The sequence below is a fragment of the Macrobrachium nipponense genome, chromosome 4 (assembly GCF_015104395.2).
Source record: "Macrobrachium nipponense isolate FS-2020 chromosome 4, ASM1510439v2, whole genome shotgun sequence".
NCBI lineage: Eukaryota > Metazoa > Arthropoda > Malacostraca > Decapoda > Palaemonidae > Macrobrachium > Macrobrachium nipponense.
This window is the reverse complement of record NC_061100.1, coordinates 44515961-44533460: the sequence shown is the minus strand read 5'-3', so window position 1 is coordinate 44533460 and position 17500 is coordinate 44515961. Positions and strand designations below refer to the sequence as shown.

The following is a 17500-nucleotide window of genomic DNA, read 5'->3' as shown; positions in this document are numbered from 1 at the left end:
AGACCTCAGGATAGAGGGGTTGCTGGCTGACAATCGTTGGGGGAAGGTCATCCGATGACACGACCTGGATGCGCACGTCGGCCGAAGACCATAACACTGGAGTGCCTCTGTCAGAAGCGCGAGCTCGCATCTCAAACAAGCGTCTGTTTGCCTGAAAAGAACACAGAAGAAGAGATGCTAATTAAGTTACTGGTCTTGAAGAAATAGGAACTTTGCCAAAGCAATTTTGTACAATGTTGATGGAGCAAGTTCTTGTGTTTTTTAAATCTGGGACTATCATCTGCCATTGTCATTAAACATCATCAAAGCGTTAATAAGAAGTGAGAGAGAGAGAGACAGCTAACAGATTGTACTTAGCAGATTTCCAAAAATACCAAATACTAAGCCCATAAAATTTCAAAAACTGGCAATTACAGGTGATAAAACCCCGTTGAAGTTAGAAGTAATACGTACTCGTAGACTGCAAGGTTCTGAAGGTAAAGTTTGTAACAGGGTCACCCATACATAATACTTTAACACTATTGTAGGTTTTTACCTAATATTAAGGGACTAAGTACCGAATTCCCACAATAAGTTATACGAACCAAACAGGAAATTTCCTTCTTTTCACCAAATACCTATAACTGAGAAATAAGTATCTTCAACTTTAAATAATGTCAAAATACAGGAGAGAAATGAGTATCTTCAACTTTAAATAATGTAAAAAAAACAGGGGATATACATGCTGCATTGTACATGCATGATATGACGCGTTGATGATTGTACAAACTATAAGGTTACTTCTCACAAAAGTAAATCTTTTTTTTATTACCTTGCGGTAAATTTGTTCTATCAAATGGTATAGTCATTACAAAGTAAACTAAGAAACCGAAACGGAACTTGACTGATTGTAGACACACAAAAAAAATCACCATCTGGTTAAGTTGATAACAAGAAAATTCGGCACAAATACATCTTGAGAAGTATTACGACTAAAAAAAAATGATCGCAGACAAAAATTAATGACGGAGAAAAGCTTACCATACTCTCCTCCAGAGATTTGGTGAGGGTGATAATGCCAGTGTCGCTGTTGATGGTAAAGTATTTCATGTCGTCCGGGTTGCCTTGCAAGGAGAAGGAGATCTCGGCATTGTGGCCAGAGTCCCTATCCGAGGCTGACACTCGCAGCGCGGGAGTGCTAGCAATATGATCTGTGCTTATCGTCTCTTCGTATATCTGCGCTTGGACAAAAGGAGACGCAATGCAAGAGTTAGTGCTGTTACATCTGCAAGCAATGCTTCTTTATGATTACTGAGTTACAAACTACATTTCGTCGTCTATAAAGTTCATTTGCGTGTTTGTTGCTATGAAATACCCAACTATCAAGAAGAGAGGCAATATATTCAGTCTAAGATTAGGAAAAGTATGAAAAATACATTTCATAACTAAATTCTATACACACAGAAAATATGTTTTCTGTGATGAATGGCCGTTTTGCATATACCATCCCATATACGTAAGAGCAGGAGTTGAAACCTTTGTCCAAGTACAAATCCCTAATCTAGGTATAAACGATATAATTTACTGACCAACCTCTCTCTCTCTCTCTCTCTCTCTCTCTCTCTCTCTCTCTCTCTCACACACACACACACAACTCAATGTAAATTCTGTAACGTGAATGAACACCCATTCAGGAAACTTCTTCATCAGTAGCCGCTTCATGCTCCTCCACGGAGTGCTCATTAACAATACGTCGAATACCCTGACGCCCTTGATGCCTTTTACTATCCTGCCCGAGGCCTCGGCTTTGCTGGATGTAATGTCCGTCTTATAAAATTATCATTAGTATAACTACTACTCAAAGGAAGTTCTGTTTTCGATTTGGTTGTTGTCATAAGGATTACACAAGAAGCTGAGCTAATATTGACATTGGTGTGTCTGATGACTGGCAATGAGAGATTAGATTCTGGACGAGAGACTGATCTGGATAATGGACAAATTTATAACGGACATCGTTAAGAATGGGGTTATGATAGCAAATTTGAGGTCCTTAAACGCTTTTGCGTAAATGATTCTTATTCATCAGAAGCGAAGAGTCAAATGGAACGAGCATAATGGCAAAATGCATTTCTAGGAGTCTTTATAGGAAAGAACCAGAGACGATGAGTATTGATAAAACAATAAACACGTACAAAAACTAGGGCAAAATATAAACACATAAATGCTACACTGACTTACAAATGGGTGTCATTAAAAGGAAAATGCATGCGCATACCTTTTAGCACGGAATCGCCCACACAAGCATGAGAACAACGCTGCTCTACGTCACCCAGAAATGAAGCTATTTACAGGAGGAGGAGCACAGATGCTTCCATCAACCAGCAAACTTAATTGAAAGGCCATTTTAACGTCCTTCGGCTTAAATTGAACAACACTATTTGTAAATCCCGCTGTTACGGACTGTTATGCATTTGATTAGAGAAAGACAAAATTATCACCTACATGAGAGTTAAAGATTAATAACAAAACAAAAAAGCACAGTTAATGTTATCTTGGGTCACTAATATTATATTCTAGTTTAATTATTTGCATTACATTTTCCATGACATGTCTTATCCAACATATAATAGGACTCTCAGCACATCTCCCAAGGACGACTTAATAAAATGCATACACCTAAAAATCCTACTCTGAATGTAAAACAGCCGGATCTACTGAATTTTCCTGACCTTGCATATCATACAGCAGCTGAATGGAGCAAGAATTTTCAGTGCCTTTCTCCACTGCAATTACTCTCTCTCTCTCTCTCTCTCTCTCTCTCTCTCTCTCTCTCTCTCTCTCTCTCTCAACTGTCCTTACAAAAGATCTTAGTACTTTATTTTTCATTCATGACAGAAGAGAAGAGAATACACACACACACACACACACACACAGAGAGAGAGAGAGAGAGAGAGAGAGAGAGAGAGAGAGAGAGAGAGAGAGAGAGAGAGAGAGAGAGAGTATAAAAATCAGTTTTGATCATAAATTTAACTGGATAAAGAGCATGACTATGGCCTTTTGTCACCTTCCCTCTGAACCTGTTAGGTTCACCAGACAAGCACAAGACAGGTATTCAAACCTGAATAAGTGGTAAGGGACAGAACAGGCTGAAATGCATTCCAGAGCTTAATCAGAATTACACACACACTAAGTTTAGATCTGTCTGCAAATGAAGTCAATAAACATAACCAATGACTGTACTTGAGTGTTGACGTTTATATCACATATCAGCCTTCTGAACACATATTTCTCTCTCTCTCTCTCTCTCTCTCTCTCTCTCTCTCTCTCTCTCTCTCTCTCTCTCTCTCTCTCTGTCACCCACATAAATTATATTATAATATATATATATATATATATATATATATATATATATATAGGTGTATATATATATGTGTATATATATGATATATATTAATATATGTATATATATATATATAAGTATCATATATATATAAATATATATATATATATATGCGTGTGTATAACAGACGTCTATAATTATGTCTAATGTCAAGTACCTGCCCATTTTACCGATAATAAAATATAGGGGGTCAAGGAAGTATATATTTATAAGAGTAATAAATAAATAATTATTCATGCACACATACATACACACGCACACACACACCACATGCATACTACACCATGAGGAAGAAGAACACTTGACAAGGGAAAATCGTATTGGGCAATACCTGCTGATCGAACAGTGGAGGATTGTCGTTGATGTCCTCGACAATGACTTTGAAGGAGCAAGAGCCCTGGTGTGCACCGGAACCACCGTCTCTAGCCACCACCGTCAGGTAAAATTCCTTGTCCTCGCCGTCTCGGTCAAGGCGCTGCAAGTGGAAAGATGCGCTTGTCATTGTATGAAAACTGAATCAATGAAAAAATGAACATATGAATACTATAGTAGATTCACATCAACCGTGCATTTGATGTCTTGGCCAGTCCCTTACGACGCTCCTGATTGGCTGTTGATAAGCCAATCACAGGGATGGAAACTTCACATGGGTAGGATCGATGTTTCATCTCTCCTGAGGGATACGGCATTCAAAAGCATCCCTCAGGAGAGGTGGAACATATATCCTTCCTATGTGAACTCTCGAGAGAGACTGAGTTTCCAGCCCTGTGATTGGCTTATCAACAGCCAATCAGGAGCGTCGTAAGAGACTGGCCTAGACATCAGATGCACGGTTGATGTGAATCTACTATAGCGTGGACAGCTATCGTTTGCAAGGTCCCAGGAACTCTCTCTATAGGGATGATCTGTACCATCACCTCAAGTAACAAATACCTTGGCTAAGGAGCTTTCATTTTGGAATTAAAGTTAAACGGATATCCATTTCCTTCATTTAATTTTTCTTTCTTTTTCTTTGTTGGGGTTACAACGGCTCATATAAGAAGAGCTCGCAGGAAAGGTAAAAGGAAAATTCGAAGACGCTGAGCTTCGTCTATTTTTCAAGACATGGATCATATCCTGAAAAATAGATGGAAGCTCAGTGTCTTCGAATTTTCCTTTCACCTTTCCTGCGAGCGCTTCTTATGTCTTACATTCCACGGGACAATTGCGGTACTGGATATACGGTTCATGTGTATGTTAATATAGGCATTTGTCAAAACGAAATTTATAAAACTAATAGAAAAATCTTTACTCGTTGGATAATCAATACTTGATCAAAAATTCTAAAAGAAGACGAGGTGAAAATCTGCTAAACATTTCACTGAAAAGAAAGCAAAAGAAAACGTCTGAATCTTTCACCCACCTTCGTTGTAGATATTTGTCCGTGTTGATTGGAAGCCTGGATGGTGAATCTGCCAAAATCATTCAAGAGGGCATATGATACGATCCCGCTGTTCCCTCGGTCTTCGTCTGTCGCCAACACCTTTAAGGAAAATACAAGCGTCTTGAATCCCCTCAAGGAGCAACCTGACAACTTCTGCGGTCTCTCAGGCATTACTGAGGAGACCACGTCCCTCGATTTTGTCAATGCAAGGGACGCCTCACGTGGGTCCAATTTTTGCTGTTTTGTGCCATCATTCTTACTCAGAAAATGTGCTCTCTCTCTCTCTCTCTCTCTCTCTCTCTCTCTCTCTCTCTCTCTCTCTCTCTCTCTCTCTCTCTCTCTCTCTCTCTCAACAGAATATACTGTACTTACGAAAACACAAATTCGAGGAAGAAAATAAATTTTCACTGTGTTCACACACAATTTCGAGACGTCACATCCTTTTAGTGCAGAAAATACAGTATATTCCATATTGTAGAGAAGTGATGTCTGGAAAGGTCTGAAAAATATAATATCTTCCCGATGTGTGTGTGTGTTTTTTTTTTATATACATTGCAGTTCGATACTGAGCTTCATACAGAATTCTCATTCATTTTCCGTCTTCTCCATCTTCGACTTACATTCATTAGCGCACCACCAAATAGTCATTCTCTCTCTCTCTCTCTCTCTCTCTCTCTCTCTCTCTCTCTCTCTGAGATATGGAGGCCCATCACTCACCATGAGCACGGGAGTCCCCTCCGTCATGTTCTCCTTGACGCGAATCCCGTCATAAGCATCGCACTCGAGGAAGATGGGCTTGTGGAAATTCTCCTCTGCAATGAAGGAGGAAGTCAGCCACATTCATGGGATTAGATCTCGCGTCATTGTCATCATGGAAACCTCAGTTCACTTTAAAATGAAAAGGAATTAGAATATAGAATTCAGGCCAAAGGCCAAGCATAGGGACCTATGACATAATTCAGCGCTGAAACGTAAAACTTAACAGTAAAAAGGTTTGAAAGGTGTAACAGGAGGAAAACCTCAAAGCAGTTGCACTATGAATCAATGATTTGGAGAGGGAGGAAAGTAAGCTGGAAGAAAGAGAATATGAACAAAGGAACAGTAAAAGGAATGAAAGGGGTTGCTAGGGGCCGAAGTGACGCTGCAAAGAACCTTAAGTAATGCCTACAATGCGCCGTCATGAGGTGCACTGACGGCACTACACCCCTACGGGGTTAAAATGAATATGAACAAACCTCTCATTCATCTTCTCACTTGATTGTTATCAGTCACTCAAAGTTCTCCCTTCTAATATTCTCCATCTCTAAAACCTTCCCTGTTGTGTTATAGTTACCTACCAAAGCTTAACATTCATTGGTATTTCACTTAAGCATCATTCATATGCTGAATACTTGACATAAAGAGACTAAACTGCATAAGATCCTAAGAGAAAAATATTTTCTTACCTTCGGGTTTCTGCACAAGACGGGCTGCAAACAACCAGAAGTATATTAAGGATATCATACTTTCATCGTCACCAATCTCGTTGTAGTAATATCAATAATAGCAATATCAATCATGAAAATCTTAATACAGTTTCACATTATCCGTAATACACCTGAATCAACTATTAATTCTTAAGAATATCATTAATAATACTGAATAATAAAAATTATACTGTGCAAGCTAAATCTTTCAACAGATATTATGAGATGCATGGTTGATCAAGTTCATGTGAAACTAAGACAAATCTCACCAAAGACTACTCACCGTAAGACGGAAGGCTAGCTGTAAAGACACAGAGAGAGAGAGAGAGAGAGAGAGAGAGAGAGAGAGAGAGAAGAGAGAGAGAGTAGAGAGAAAGAGCAGAGAGAGGAGAAGAGAGAGAGAGAGAGAGAGAGAGAGAGAGAGAGAGATTAAAACGGTTTCAAACTAATCGGATCAAAGCTAATCCACTGCAACTGGATACACCAATATGCAAAGTCAAAGACCTCTTCTAGACCTTAAAATCGTTAATTAGAAATCAAGCTGATTGCAATATGATGTCTATGAATGTATAAAATGTTAAAAGCTAAATATTTCCTTGTGCATCTTATCTTATTCAATACAACCCCCATATAATATCTTATATATGTGTCTGTGTATTTATTAAAGTACTTTGCTATTGCCAATTCCTGAGATCATCCTCCAACTAGGCAACAAGGTAACAAGGGTCTCAAGCTGGATAAGCAAGTGAGGACAACAATCTGAGCGTATCACTCGCTCATCGTATTTACCTTTGTGATTTCATGACGGATGACGATGAGAATCTGCTTACCTATACGATAGACGGTCACTGGTGTTATTGTGACATGGCCGGCAAAATCAACAGCGCCCACTTGGAAATCGTAAGTTCTGTCCTGGATCGAGGTCAACATCCGTCCAATTCGGATGATGCCTGTCTCTCTGTCAATAGTGAACTGAGGGATGAAAACAATACACAAATCATTTCTTCCCTTTTCTTTGTCGGTGACTTTTAATAGAAATGCAGTATACATACATACATATAATATATATATATATATATATATATATATATATATATATATATATATATATATATATATATTCGTTCATACATAGAAAGAGGGAGAGAGCTCTAGAGATAGAGAGGGTGGAGGGTAGGAGGTTGTAGTTGGCTAAATACTGGATCAAACATCCGCAGTGGGAGGAGGGGGCAAACATGACTTATACTCAGGTTGGCTTTCGTTGAAAACACCAACATTTCTTGGCCGCAAATATATTTTAAATAGCCAAAAATACAAAATGTTAACGTTACTTTATTTTTGCCTGGGTCCTTTTAATAATTTTATTTTATTTTTGTCTTTTTGCCTTCAAAATTAGACAATTGCGATCTTGAAAGTGGTGTTTTTTTTTTTTTAAGTCTCCGTGATCATATAGCATGTCCAACCTCTTACTGACTGCTAATATATATATATATATATATATATATATATATATATATATATATATATATATATATATATATATATCAAGCAATAGTTTCCGTACTATGGGACGCTCCTCAGGGAAAAGGAAAAAAAAACTGGTCACATTTTCTCACTACTAAGCCGTTTCTCCTATGAGATGATGGCCCCAAATAAAAAGTAATACAGCAGGGAATACCACTTTCACACTTATTCTCATCAGCAGCACAAAATGCACCATCACCTGATGTAGCGCGCCCTTTCGTTCTTCCAGATTGCTTCTCCTTCCTCATAACTCTTTTGCTCTCTCCATCCAGCACTTGCGAGTCGTCGTAACCCTTCTGGATTACACACTCTTTCCACTAACTTATCGTCCTCTGATCTTTCCAAAAGCACTTGACAACGAACTTATCTAGTTTTCACTTACACTAACATCTTACCACTTCTACATTTCGTCACTTTTCATCCTTTCTTACGCCGCCTATACGAGGCAAAGATTTCATCTGAGTTGGCTAAACATTCCCAGCCTTCACACAGTCCCACTTTCATATACACACTGAAAGTCTTTGACCAATTTCTTGACACACCCTGCTTGCTACCATCCTTGCCCGACCTATTCTGTCACTCATCTCTTCTTTCATATTTCCAATGCCAATACAAATACTACATCTTTCTGGCTTTCTTGTTCTCGTGGCTTTCTTCTTACATTTACTCTTAGTATCCCTCTCTCATTAAACTTCCGCTAGTTTTTGTAGTTTCGCTATTTACAATCAATACTGTATCATCGCCCAGCATCACTCATCCACACTAGTCTCATGACTCGGTTTTTTCACCACAACTCTGCTGGCACATCTGCTGCCCCTTTCCGCGACTTATCGCATCACACCGTCCATCACTCTCTCTTCTTCATCCAACCAGGCATCCCTCCTTACACATAGTCCAACATATGCTTTGCTTCTGTCATAAAACGTTTGCTCTCCTCTCAACAACCCATCTTCTATATCATACATAATCAACACCCTCCAGGTTCCCTCTGTCGATTCTGTCATAAGCTCTAACTACGCCCATGTATCCAACATAAAACCGTTTCCTTTACAGTTAAACTGCTCACACAACTACTTCATGACAAACATGCGATCCACAAGCACTCTTCCTATCTAAACAGACACTATAATTACCCTGTCATCTATCTTACTTTCCCAACTAAAATCCTATCATACACGTAACTTGGTATACGAGTACTAACCATTACGTCTATGAAGTAATTCATAAAATCATCTCTACCACCCACTAACATCCTCAAAATTTCAGTAACAGACTACTTTCCACTCTTATATCTTCCACATTCAATAAATCTCCAAAATATTTACCCGAAATCGACCACGGACTATGGACTACACACACACACACACACACACATATATATATATATATATATATATATATATATATATATATATATATATATATATAACATATATATATATATAATATATATATATAATATATATATATAAATATATATATATATATATATATATATATATATATATATATATATATATATATATATATAATATATATAGAGAGAGAGAGAGAGAGAGAGAGAGAGAGAGAGAGTGTGTTCACTGCTGAACTGCCCTTCTGCTCTTTGTTTCCAAGCTTTGAACTCGTTAATATAAGAGAATGAAAACAAATATATGTTGTTTAGTGTGTATATAGTCATGTATATATATACCTGCAAACCTTGAAGAATATTCTTTTTTTTTCTAAGTGTGATGACGCTGGAGTCACTTAATGGGGCAACGCCCGCACATACAATATGACGAACTCTCGATGTTAGCAAAATCTTTTCTTTCTTTGGCTCGCGACGCTGTCATGACTCACCTAGCTTCAGTGGAATCTTCTAATATTACGATGAGAAAGCTTTATGCTTGAAATATGCAAATTTTAAATATCGGTCAGTCTTTAAGTCATCTCGCCTGCATGTCGTCTGCGAGCTCGCTCTCTCTCTCTCTCTCTCTCTCTCTCTCTCTCTCATTTTAGTATACACAATATCTTGTACGATATCTTATTGTAGGATTTGTTTTAAACTTCTGTGTATACGTATCTGCGTGAGAAAACCACATTCTTTCGTCACCAGTTACAGTTCAATTAATAAACTGTTCAGAAAACATCGTAGTGAGGTTTGCGGTAAAACGTCTGTGAATACAAAATCCTGTTTACAGTTTAAGGCTTGTGAACGCGAGATGGGAATCCATGAGTCAAAATGAGAATCTCATTACAGGACAGGAAAACATTTAGAAATTCAATCGGGCATCGGTAGGTTAGACCGAGCTTCAACAAGTGTGAGACTCAAAAACACCTCTATGATGTTCTAGTTTGCGTTACATTCTAAGGGTCACCCTTGGGGTTTTAATCTGGAATGTATCCGTGCACCTCTGTGGCATGTTTAGTACAACCCCGTCGAGATTACTGTAAAAACATGAAGAAAAGACTGTAAATATAATAAAGATACAGATCCCAAAAAATATTAGTCCTAAATAACGATTCCAAAAAACCATTGGGGGTCACTACCTAGGAAAGATCCAATTCTAAAAACGAATCCGCTTCATAAAAAATCAAAAGATTTGAGTGTGGTATTCTAAAGCGAAGCACAGTCTTGGGGTAGCCTCCCTGAATTCCCAATAATGTAGACTTTCGCTAAGGCTGACGACCTGGCCTTTAACGACCTGGTCTTTGCAATCTAACAGCGTCGAATGTCGATATGCGAGGAGCCGATTCAGATTCAATTGCCGCATTAACCATCGTATGAATTGGCATCTTATTCGAAATAAGCCACATTACTTTCTTTGTTTAGTACTGTGTATTTATGTAATTACTTTGGTGGGCAAAGATGGCTATAGCATGCGTGTTTTTATATTCCGGGGGCAGAAAATTGCTTCTTAAACGCTAATAAATTCTAACGAAATAGCATAACGAACTGTGTTCACAAGATAGATATATGTTTCTTAAGGTGCACAAATGCTAAAACATGTAAAAGTACCATAGGAGCAACGTGCTTAAGACTATGAAAAAGAGATATTGGTAGACTTCATAAAAATGAAAAGCTTGATATTATGCACTGAAGTGTTTGTCTATTTAAAATGAATGATAACATTATATTTATGTAATGGGTCTTTAGGCTAGAAAAAGCTAAAGTGCTGTAATATAGTTTTCTTTCTCTAAAGAATAAATTTGACTTTCTTCATGAAAAACAAAAGTTGCTTAGCTGCGGAAGTAGTATGAGCATAAGTTTTTTAAAGGGTAATTGATTATGATTTTATGAAATTTATGTTGCCAAGCCAGATGATCATCGCTTCAGACAGGGAAAAGAGGGAGTTGGAGGGGTTGAAGAGGAAGATGAAGAGACCAAAATAATAAATCAGATGTAGTAGAAGGATCTAAAAGGGGAACTGGAAGAAAACCCATAATTGCACTAAGAACTAACAGTTAGAGAGGTTGAGCAGCAAAACGGAAGAAAGGCAGCAGAAACGTAAAAGGCTAAAAAGTGGGTGTTTGAGACCCAAGAAACGCTGCTGACAACTTTTGTTCATGTCTACAGTGCACCAAGTGAGGTGCACTGACGACACTACTCCCCTAAGGCGTTAAGGATAACGGAGGTGTGTTCAGAAATTACTAATAAAATCATCAACATTATTAAGTCTGCTTTGCACTGCTAAATTCAGCGTTTAGGCACTTACACCATAAGTCAAGATTGAATTTTTTTTCTTATGAACCAGGAACAAATATTTAACTTACTACAATACTTACACAAACACAATACATAACCATAAATGAGCATGGACAAGCGCGCACACACACACACATGTACTATAATACGTTCTATTCTCCCTGGTACCGAATCGTTTATTTATCAATTATCCCCTTCGGTGGCAATCTCGAAGTAAAGCGAGTTGGATATTGAACATTTGTATCCTAATATTTGTGAATAACAAATTGTTAAGTTGAAGTGTTAAAATTTGATAAATAACTACGTGTTTCCAACGCACCAATCGCCTGTCGTGGCTCGGATGGGTTGATACCGACGCTTCAAGCCCAAATACCTGCACTCGACGGGGATATGCACGGCAGAGTCGGTATCACTTATATCTCTCTTGACAGCCTAATCGGTAGCAATGTCGACAGAAAATTCGTCGATACGCACTGTCGTGGTTTCGAGTCCCAGGTACTGGATCGTTCGTCAATTACAATTCCCCTTCAGTAACATTCTCACACTGGAGAGAATTGGATATAAAGCCATATTTGTACCTTAATGTTTGTCAACAGCAGATTGTCAAGGTGATGTGATATATATATTATTATATATATATATATATATATATCTATATATTTCGGGTATATATATATATATATATACACACACACACACATATATATATATAGAACCCACACACCCAACACACTGACATATATATATATATATTATAATAGATATACATATATATATATATTATAATATAATATATATAATTATATATATATATATATGTGCGTGTATTATATGTAAGCCCATCTTACTTTACCCGGCAGCGTACGTGGTTACCAAGCAATAGTTTCACAGTTCGAGTTCTGGGCGACGTCAAAATGATGGGTGCACTCCGTTAAACAGGAAAAAAAATCTGTTGAGCAAAAGGCCCACGATGATCTCAAACACGATAAGGCTGGGCCTAGGGCGTGCAACCTCATCCCAAAAGTGTTGATGCATTCTTAATCCACCTTTTCTAGGATAAAATGGCTGTGATATGACGTTTAGTGATCCTTTATTGTAATCGGGAAGATGCATTGTTATTGAATTTTCCCTCTGAGGAAGAACTATTTTTGGAGAGCAAGAGGAGGAAAGCGAATGAAGGAAATTAGTGTAAAGGACTCTCAGACATCCTCCGAATAGAAAGCTTCGTGGAATGCTTGAAGACCATTTAGGATAATGCGATGCAGAACAGACCTCTCCACTCCTCCCGTCTCCTTTTCCTCTAGCCTACCCACTGGAGGCAAGCACAGCATTCCGTAATTTATTCTCAACTGAAAAGATGCCTTTTCGAAATGACAAACATTCGGAAGGGAAGAAGACCTGGCAGGAAATGAGTAAATGGTGATATGCAGCAGCCGTAAGGAAGGAGGGATTTATGACAAAAGACACCTGAATATTGATCGGCAGCTGGCCAAACACCGGCAAAATATATGAACCCACATTGGCGTCTATCAGTGTGACAAATGATAAAAGGTTCCTCCTTTCGCTGTAACAAACGATCGAGCCATGCGAGGTAATGCTTTTGCCAGAAACCCTGCCCAAAAAGAAAGGCCCGAAAAGGTAGGGAATTATAGCACTGACATATTCCGCCCATCCAAAATGCGACGTTTGGCGGTTATCACAGGAACCTTCTCGATGTATCGTCGAACAATCTGCCGACAAAGTACGACAATGTCCCTGGTCAACGTGCCCATGGATCGACATCGAGAAAGACCGATGACGGTTCTCGGAAGCAATGAAGTTTTCATGAATCACGAAGGAAAAACAGCTGTGGCGATCCTTACTCCGTGACGAACAAACACTATTCTTTCCTGCAGTATGAAAGGGGAGCTGGGGGGAATCTACGAAAGTCTAATATAAAATAAAATATTGAGCAATCACAATTACATGCGTATCCTAAGAGGCCTTTGCATTTGTTGATAAATACTGTTGTATCACATTAAAACCATGTTTTTGCTTCAGGGGGGAAATCTTGGTCGTGTGTATAAACAAATAAAATGTGCATGTGAACGTACAACTGTCTTTCCTAAAAGCAGATATCAACCACAGGATGAAACAATACTAAAACACAACGTCCTCATTTATAATAATGGCGCTTTTCACCCTCCAAAAGCTAAGAAGGCTTTCTCAAAGAGCGGCCTGGCACGCAGGAGCCTTATACCGAGCGATGCACACTTGGCGAAACCTCATTTCCCATTCCTGGAAAATCTGGGGAATAAAAGGCTATACAGTCTGAACAATGACACCTTATTGCAACATCGACCGGATAACAGCATTTTCAGAAAACCTGACAGTTTTCTTTGGCCTTGAGTGGCACTACATTTAAAAAGGAGAGGACTGTGGGAGGAATACACAAGGCGAGGAGAATTACCTTCACACGCGTCTCAAAAAGGAGGATTTTCCTGAAGGGATGGAACGTGCATTTCAAAATGATGAGAGGGCATCTAATACCTCCACTATATTAACGTCTTCTTTTTTCCTTTCAAAATCCTTTCCATTTTCGTTCTCTTTAATCGGGACTGGAATATTAAAATGAACTAGTATATTTGGACGTAAAGAATGAAGGAGGAGACATAAGAGGAACTGTATTATACCAACAATTAAATCGTATGTTTTATAATCATGTATATACACAAAATCAAGAATCCTGAGTTCATCTTAAAGAATGTGATATCAAGAGATATATTATAATTGCTCACACAAAAATATTTAATTTAATTATGTTCAGTGTGATTTTCAAACTATTAATAATATTCTCTTTGTAACATTATAATGAATAATATTCTCTTGCCAACATTATAAACTGTTCCCCCTTCAATTTTAAACCTAGTTCTGGATGCATATCTAGAAGTAGTTACGCCTTTTTATAAGAAGACGATCTGAGTCTTAGTTCGCACTCTTGCGTTATGGATTCATCAAACATGAGCTGATTATTAGTTTTGATTCTGAAAGATTCCTTGGGACAGGGAGAGCACAAATCTGGGACAACCCCGTATTCAATTTAGTGATGGGACGGAAAGGATATCTGTTGCTTCAGACACAGCCCAAAAACTGAGGACTAAAAGGTCATTGTCCACCAAAGATCAGGATTAAATTTAGACATCTTTACAGTTATAATGGATATTTTAATTTAACCAGACCACTGAGCTGATTCATAACTCTCCCAGGGGTGGCCCGAAGGATTAGATATTTTACGTGGCTAAGAACCAATTGGTTACTTAGCAACGGGACCTAGAGCTTATCGTGGGTTCCGAACCATATTATATCGAAAAATGACTTTCTAATCACAAGAAATAAATTCTTCTGATTTCTCGTTGGTAGAGCAGGGAAGCGAACTCGGACTACCATATCGGTAGGCGAGCACGGAACCCACTCGTCCACCGAGAAACTTTTCAACAGATATAAATGATGGTTGACTACTACTTCTAATACTACTACACCACTCCTATTGGGGTCAGCTTTATCCCGAGAAATATATTGCCAGATACCACGTACTTATTGGAGTTCAAGAATGCATATATATATATATATATATAGATATTAATATATATATATAATATATATATATATATATATATATATATATATATCTTCGGTTACATATGAAAATATATTAACTCCGAGGTAGAGCGAATTAGGTATTATAGGAAATTTGTAGCTTAATGCGTATATATGGATCACGGTGATGTGATCAGACTCATAAATTGGCTACGTGCGACAAAAGCACTACACAGTTATTAAGGTCGAGGTGGGTTGATACCAACTCCAAAACAACGAACACCTGAGCGGGAAAGGGATTTGTAAGTGAAAGGCGGCGTTAACTTATACCTCTCGTGGTAGCTGTGTGGTTAAAGGTGCTTCACTGTATGTCCTGTTTTCTTGGTTCATAAGTTCGCGCCCGAGAGCCGACTTAATTATTATCAACTAAAAAAAAAGAAAAAAATCCCCTCGGTTAATATATGAAAACATTAATTCCGAGGTAGAGCGAATTGGATACTAAAGGACATTTGTAGCTTAATGCGTATATATGAATCATGGTGGTGTGATCAAGACTTTTTATATATATATATATATATATTATATATATATATATATATATGTATATATAAGGCTTATTTTATAGCCATAAGGCTAAGCCGTCAAAACAAAACTTTGTAACGTGAGCCCTCTCAAAACAGATATCTGACCCCTACCTTGAGAAAAACCTTGAACCAGCATCTTTGCTATCATTTGCAATGTCATCAAATTGAACTAAACCAAACTCCAAAATATCCAAAAATAAAGTCTTTATTTCCCTAAAACTAACATGATATAAAAAAAATGAAAATTGAAAAACCCAAGATATGAAGAGTCTCACTCCTAGCAAAAGAAACCATGTCAAACGAATGCCGCACCCCATCTCCAACCAAGGCACCTTAATGTACATTAATTATCTCTATTCTCCCCACTAACTGATATATTATGTGGCGACATTGAAGCCATCAGCGTTTGAGAAATCATAAACTTCAGAAATCAAATTAAATGGATGAGCATAAAAAGAACGGGAATAGAAATAAAAACACTTGTGTACACAAGGGAAAAGAAAACTGATTAGAAACTCAAACGTCCTCCACCAAAAACAGTTTTCAAACAGTGCCCGTGGAAAATGTTCGATAAAAACGTCTCTCCACTCCAACACTAAATAGTCTTTAAACTTTTGCTGGATCTCTGTGCACCTTCCCTACAACTCGACTCACTAACTGTCACTTCTGCTGGCCTACTAATGGCCAGCTTTCGATTCGCTCTTGGATTATATTTCGGTTTGCGCTACAAAATCAAACACGCAAGAGTTCTCACGGTGCTTATTTGCATTCTTTTGTGACGTAACGATCAGATGACCCTTCGCCCCTCAAGTCACGTAGCCACTCGGTGGGTTAACTTGCGAAAGCGCGCTCTCGTCTCCTCGCTTTGATGTGTTTCACATTCGTCGGCATCTTTTGATCAATCCCCCAAAATATTCGCTGACCAACTGGCTGACACTTCGAGTTTTTTCCAAAACATTCCAATATTCCGTTGCTAACTACATTCACATTCTTAATCACCCTTGGACGGCAGGTAGTACATATACATATTTGGAGCCTCTCCGTGGTAGTGGGAACCGTTTAATGCTGGTTTATATATATATATATATATATATATATATATATATATATATATATATATATATATATATATATATATATATATATATATATATATTATTAAACAGTATATATATGCATATATATGTTTGTATTATAATATATATATATATATATATATATTATATATATAGTACAATGTAGTTTGTATATGTATATATAATATATAAATATGTATGTATATAAATTTTCAATATAAACTTAAGGATGATATAGTATACTTTACTGTAATCTAGAACGATGTTTTACTCATGATATCACAAAATTACCACCTGCTTAGCGTATATCGGTTAATTAAGTAGAATAAACATGCTGCAAAAACCAGAAAAAAGTATTAGTGAGAATTTCCTGGTGGAGAGAGAGGGAGAGAGAGAGAGAGACATACCATGCCGGGCGGTCTGACATCTTGAAGGACGTAGGCCTCCAGGTCGTCATCATCGTCAAAAGCTTTCACCGCGCCGACATACGCACCTGAAAGGAAAAAACAGCCAAGTTTTAATCAACGTAGGCTAATTTGTACGACAGAGACCCTTATGCCCCATCATCAGCCAGACACCTACCCCGACCTACGCTTTGGCAAAACGCCTCAACAAAATCCTGACGCCGTATACCCCCTATTTATGACATCCGATACCCCTTCAGTTCCTTCTAGAGTTGGGAATACTACACACAAAAATTGTCTCTACAGTGGAAGGAAAGAAAATACACGATATATACAAATACTGTCGCAACAGCAAAAATAACAGGAATGAACTTCGTCGC

At 37.9% G+C, this 17500-nt stretch overlaps 1 protein-coding gene across 4 annotated transcripts in view; it reads right to left on the bottom strand.

Moving 5' to 3' along the window:
- Positions 1-17500, bottom strand: part of LOC135210896 (neural-cadherin-like) — a 481919-nt gene that overhangs the window by 83109 nt on the left and 381310 nt on the right. For 2 of the 4 annotated variants that reach the window (XM_064243833.1, XM_064243830.1), the window contains exons 6-14: positions 17124-17209; positions 7099-7240; positions 6552-6569; positions 6248-6271; positions 5520-5614; positions 4782-4901; positions 3711-3854; positions 1021-1215; positions 1-151 (exon numbers count right to left, since the gene is read on the bottom strand). The exon at positions 1-151 is cut by the window's left edge and continues 46 nt beyond it. In XM_064243833.1, coding sequence (XP_064099903.1) covers positions 1-151; positions 1021-1215; positions 3711-3854; positions 4782-4901; positions 5520-5614; positions 6248-6271; positions 6552-6569; positions 7099-7240; positions 17124-17209 — 975 coding nt within the window. The remainder of the gene's footprint in view (positions 152-1020; positions 1216-3710; positions 3855-4781; positions 4902-5519; positions 5615-6247; positions 6272-6551; positions 6570-7098; positions 7241-17123; positions 17210-17500) is intronic. The other 2 variants (XM_064243831.1, XM_064243832.1) reach the window with 2 other exon arrangements.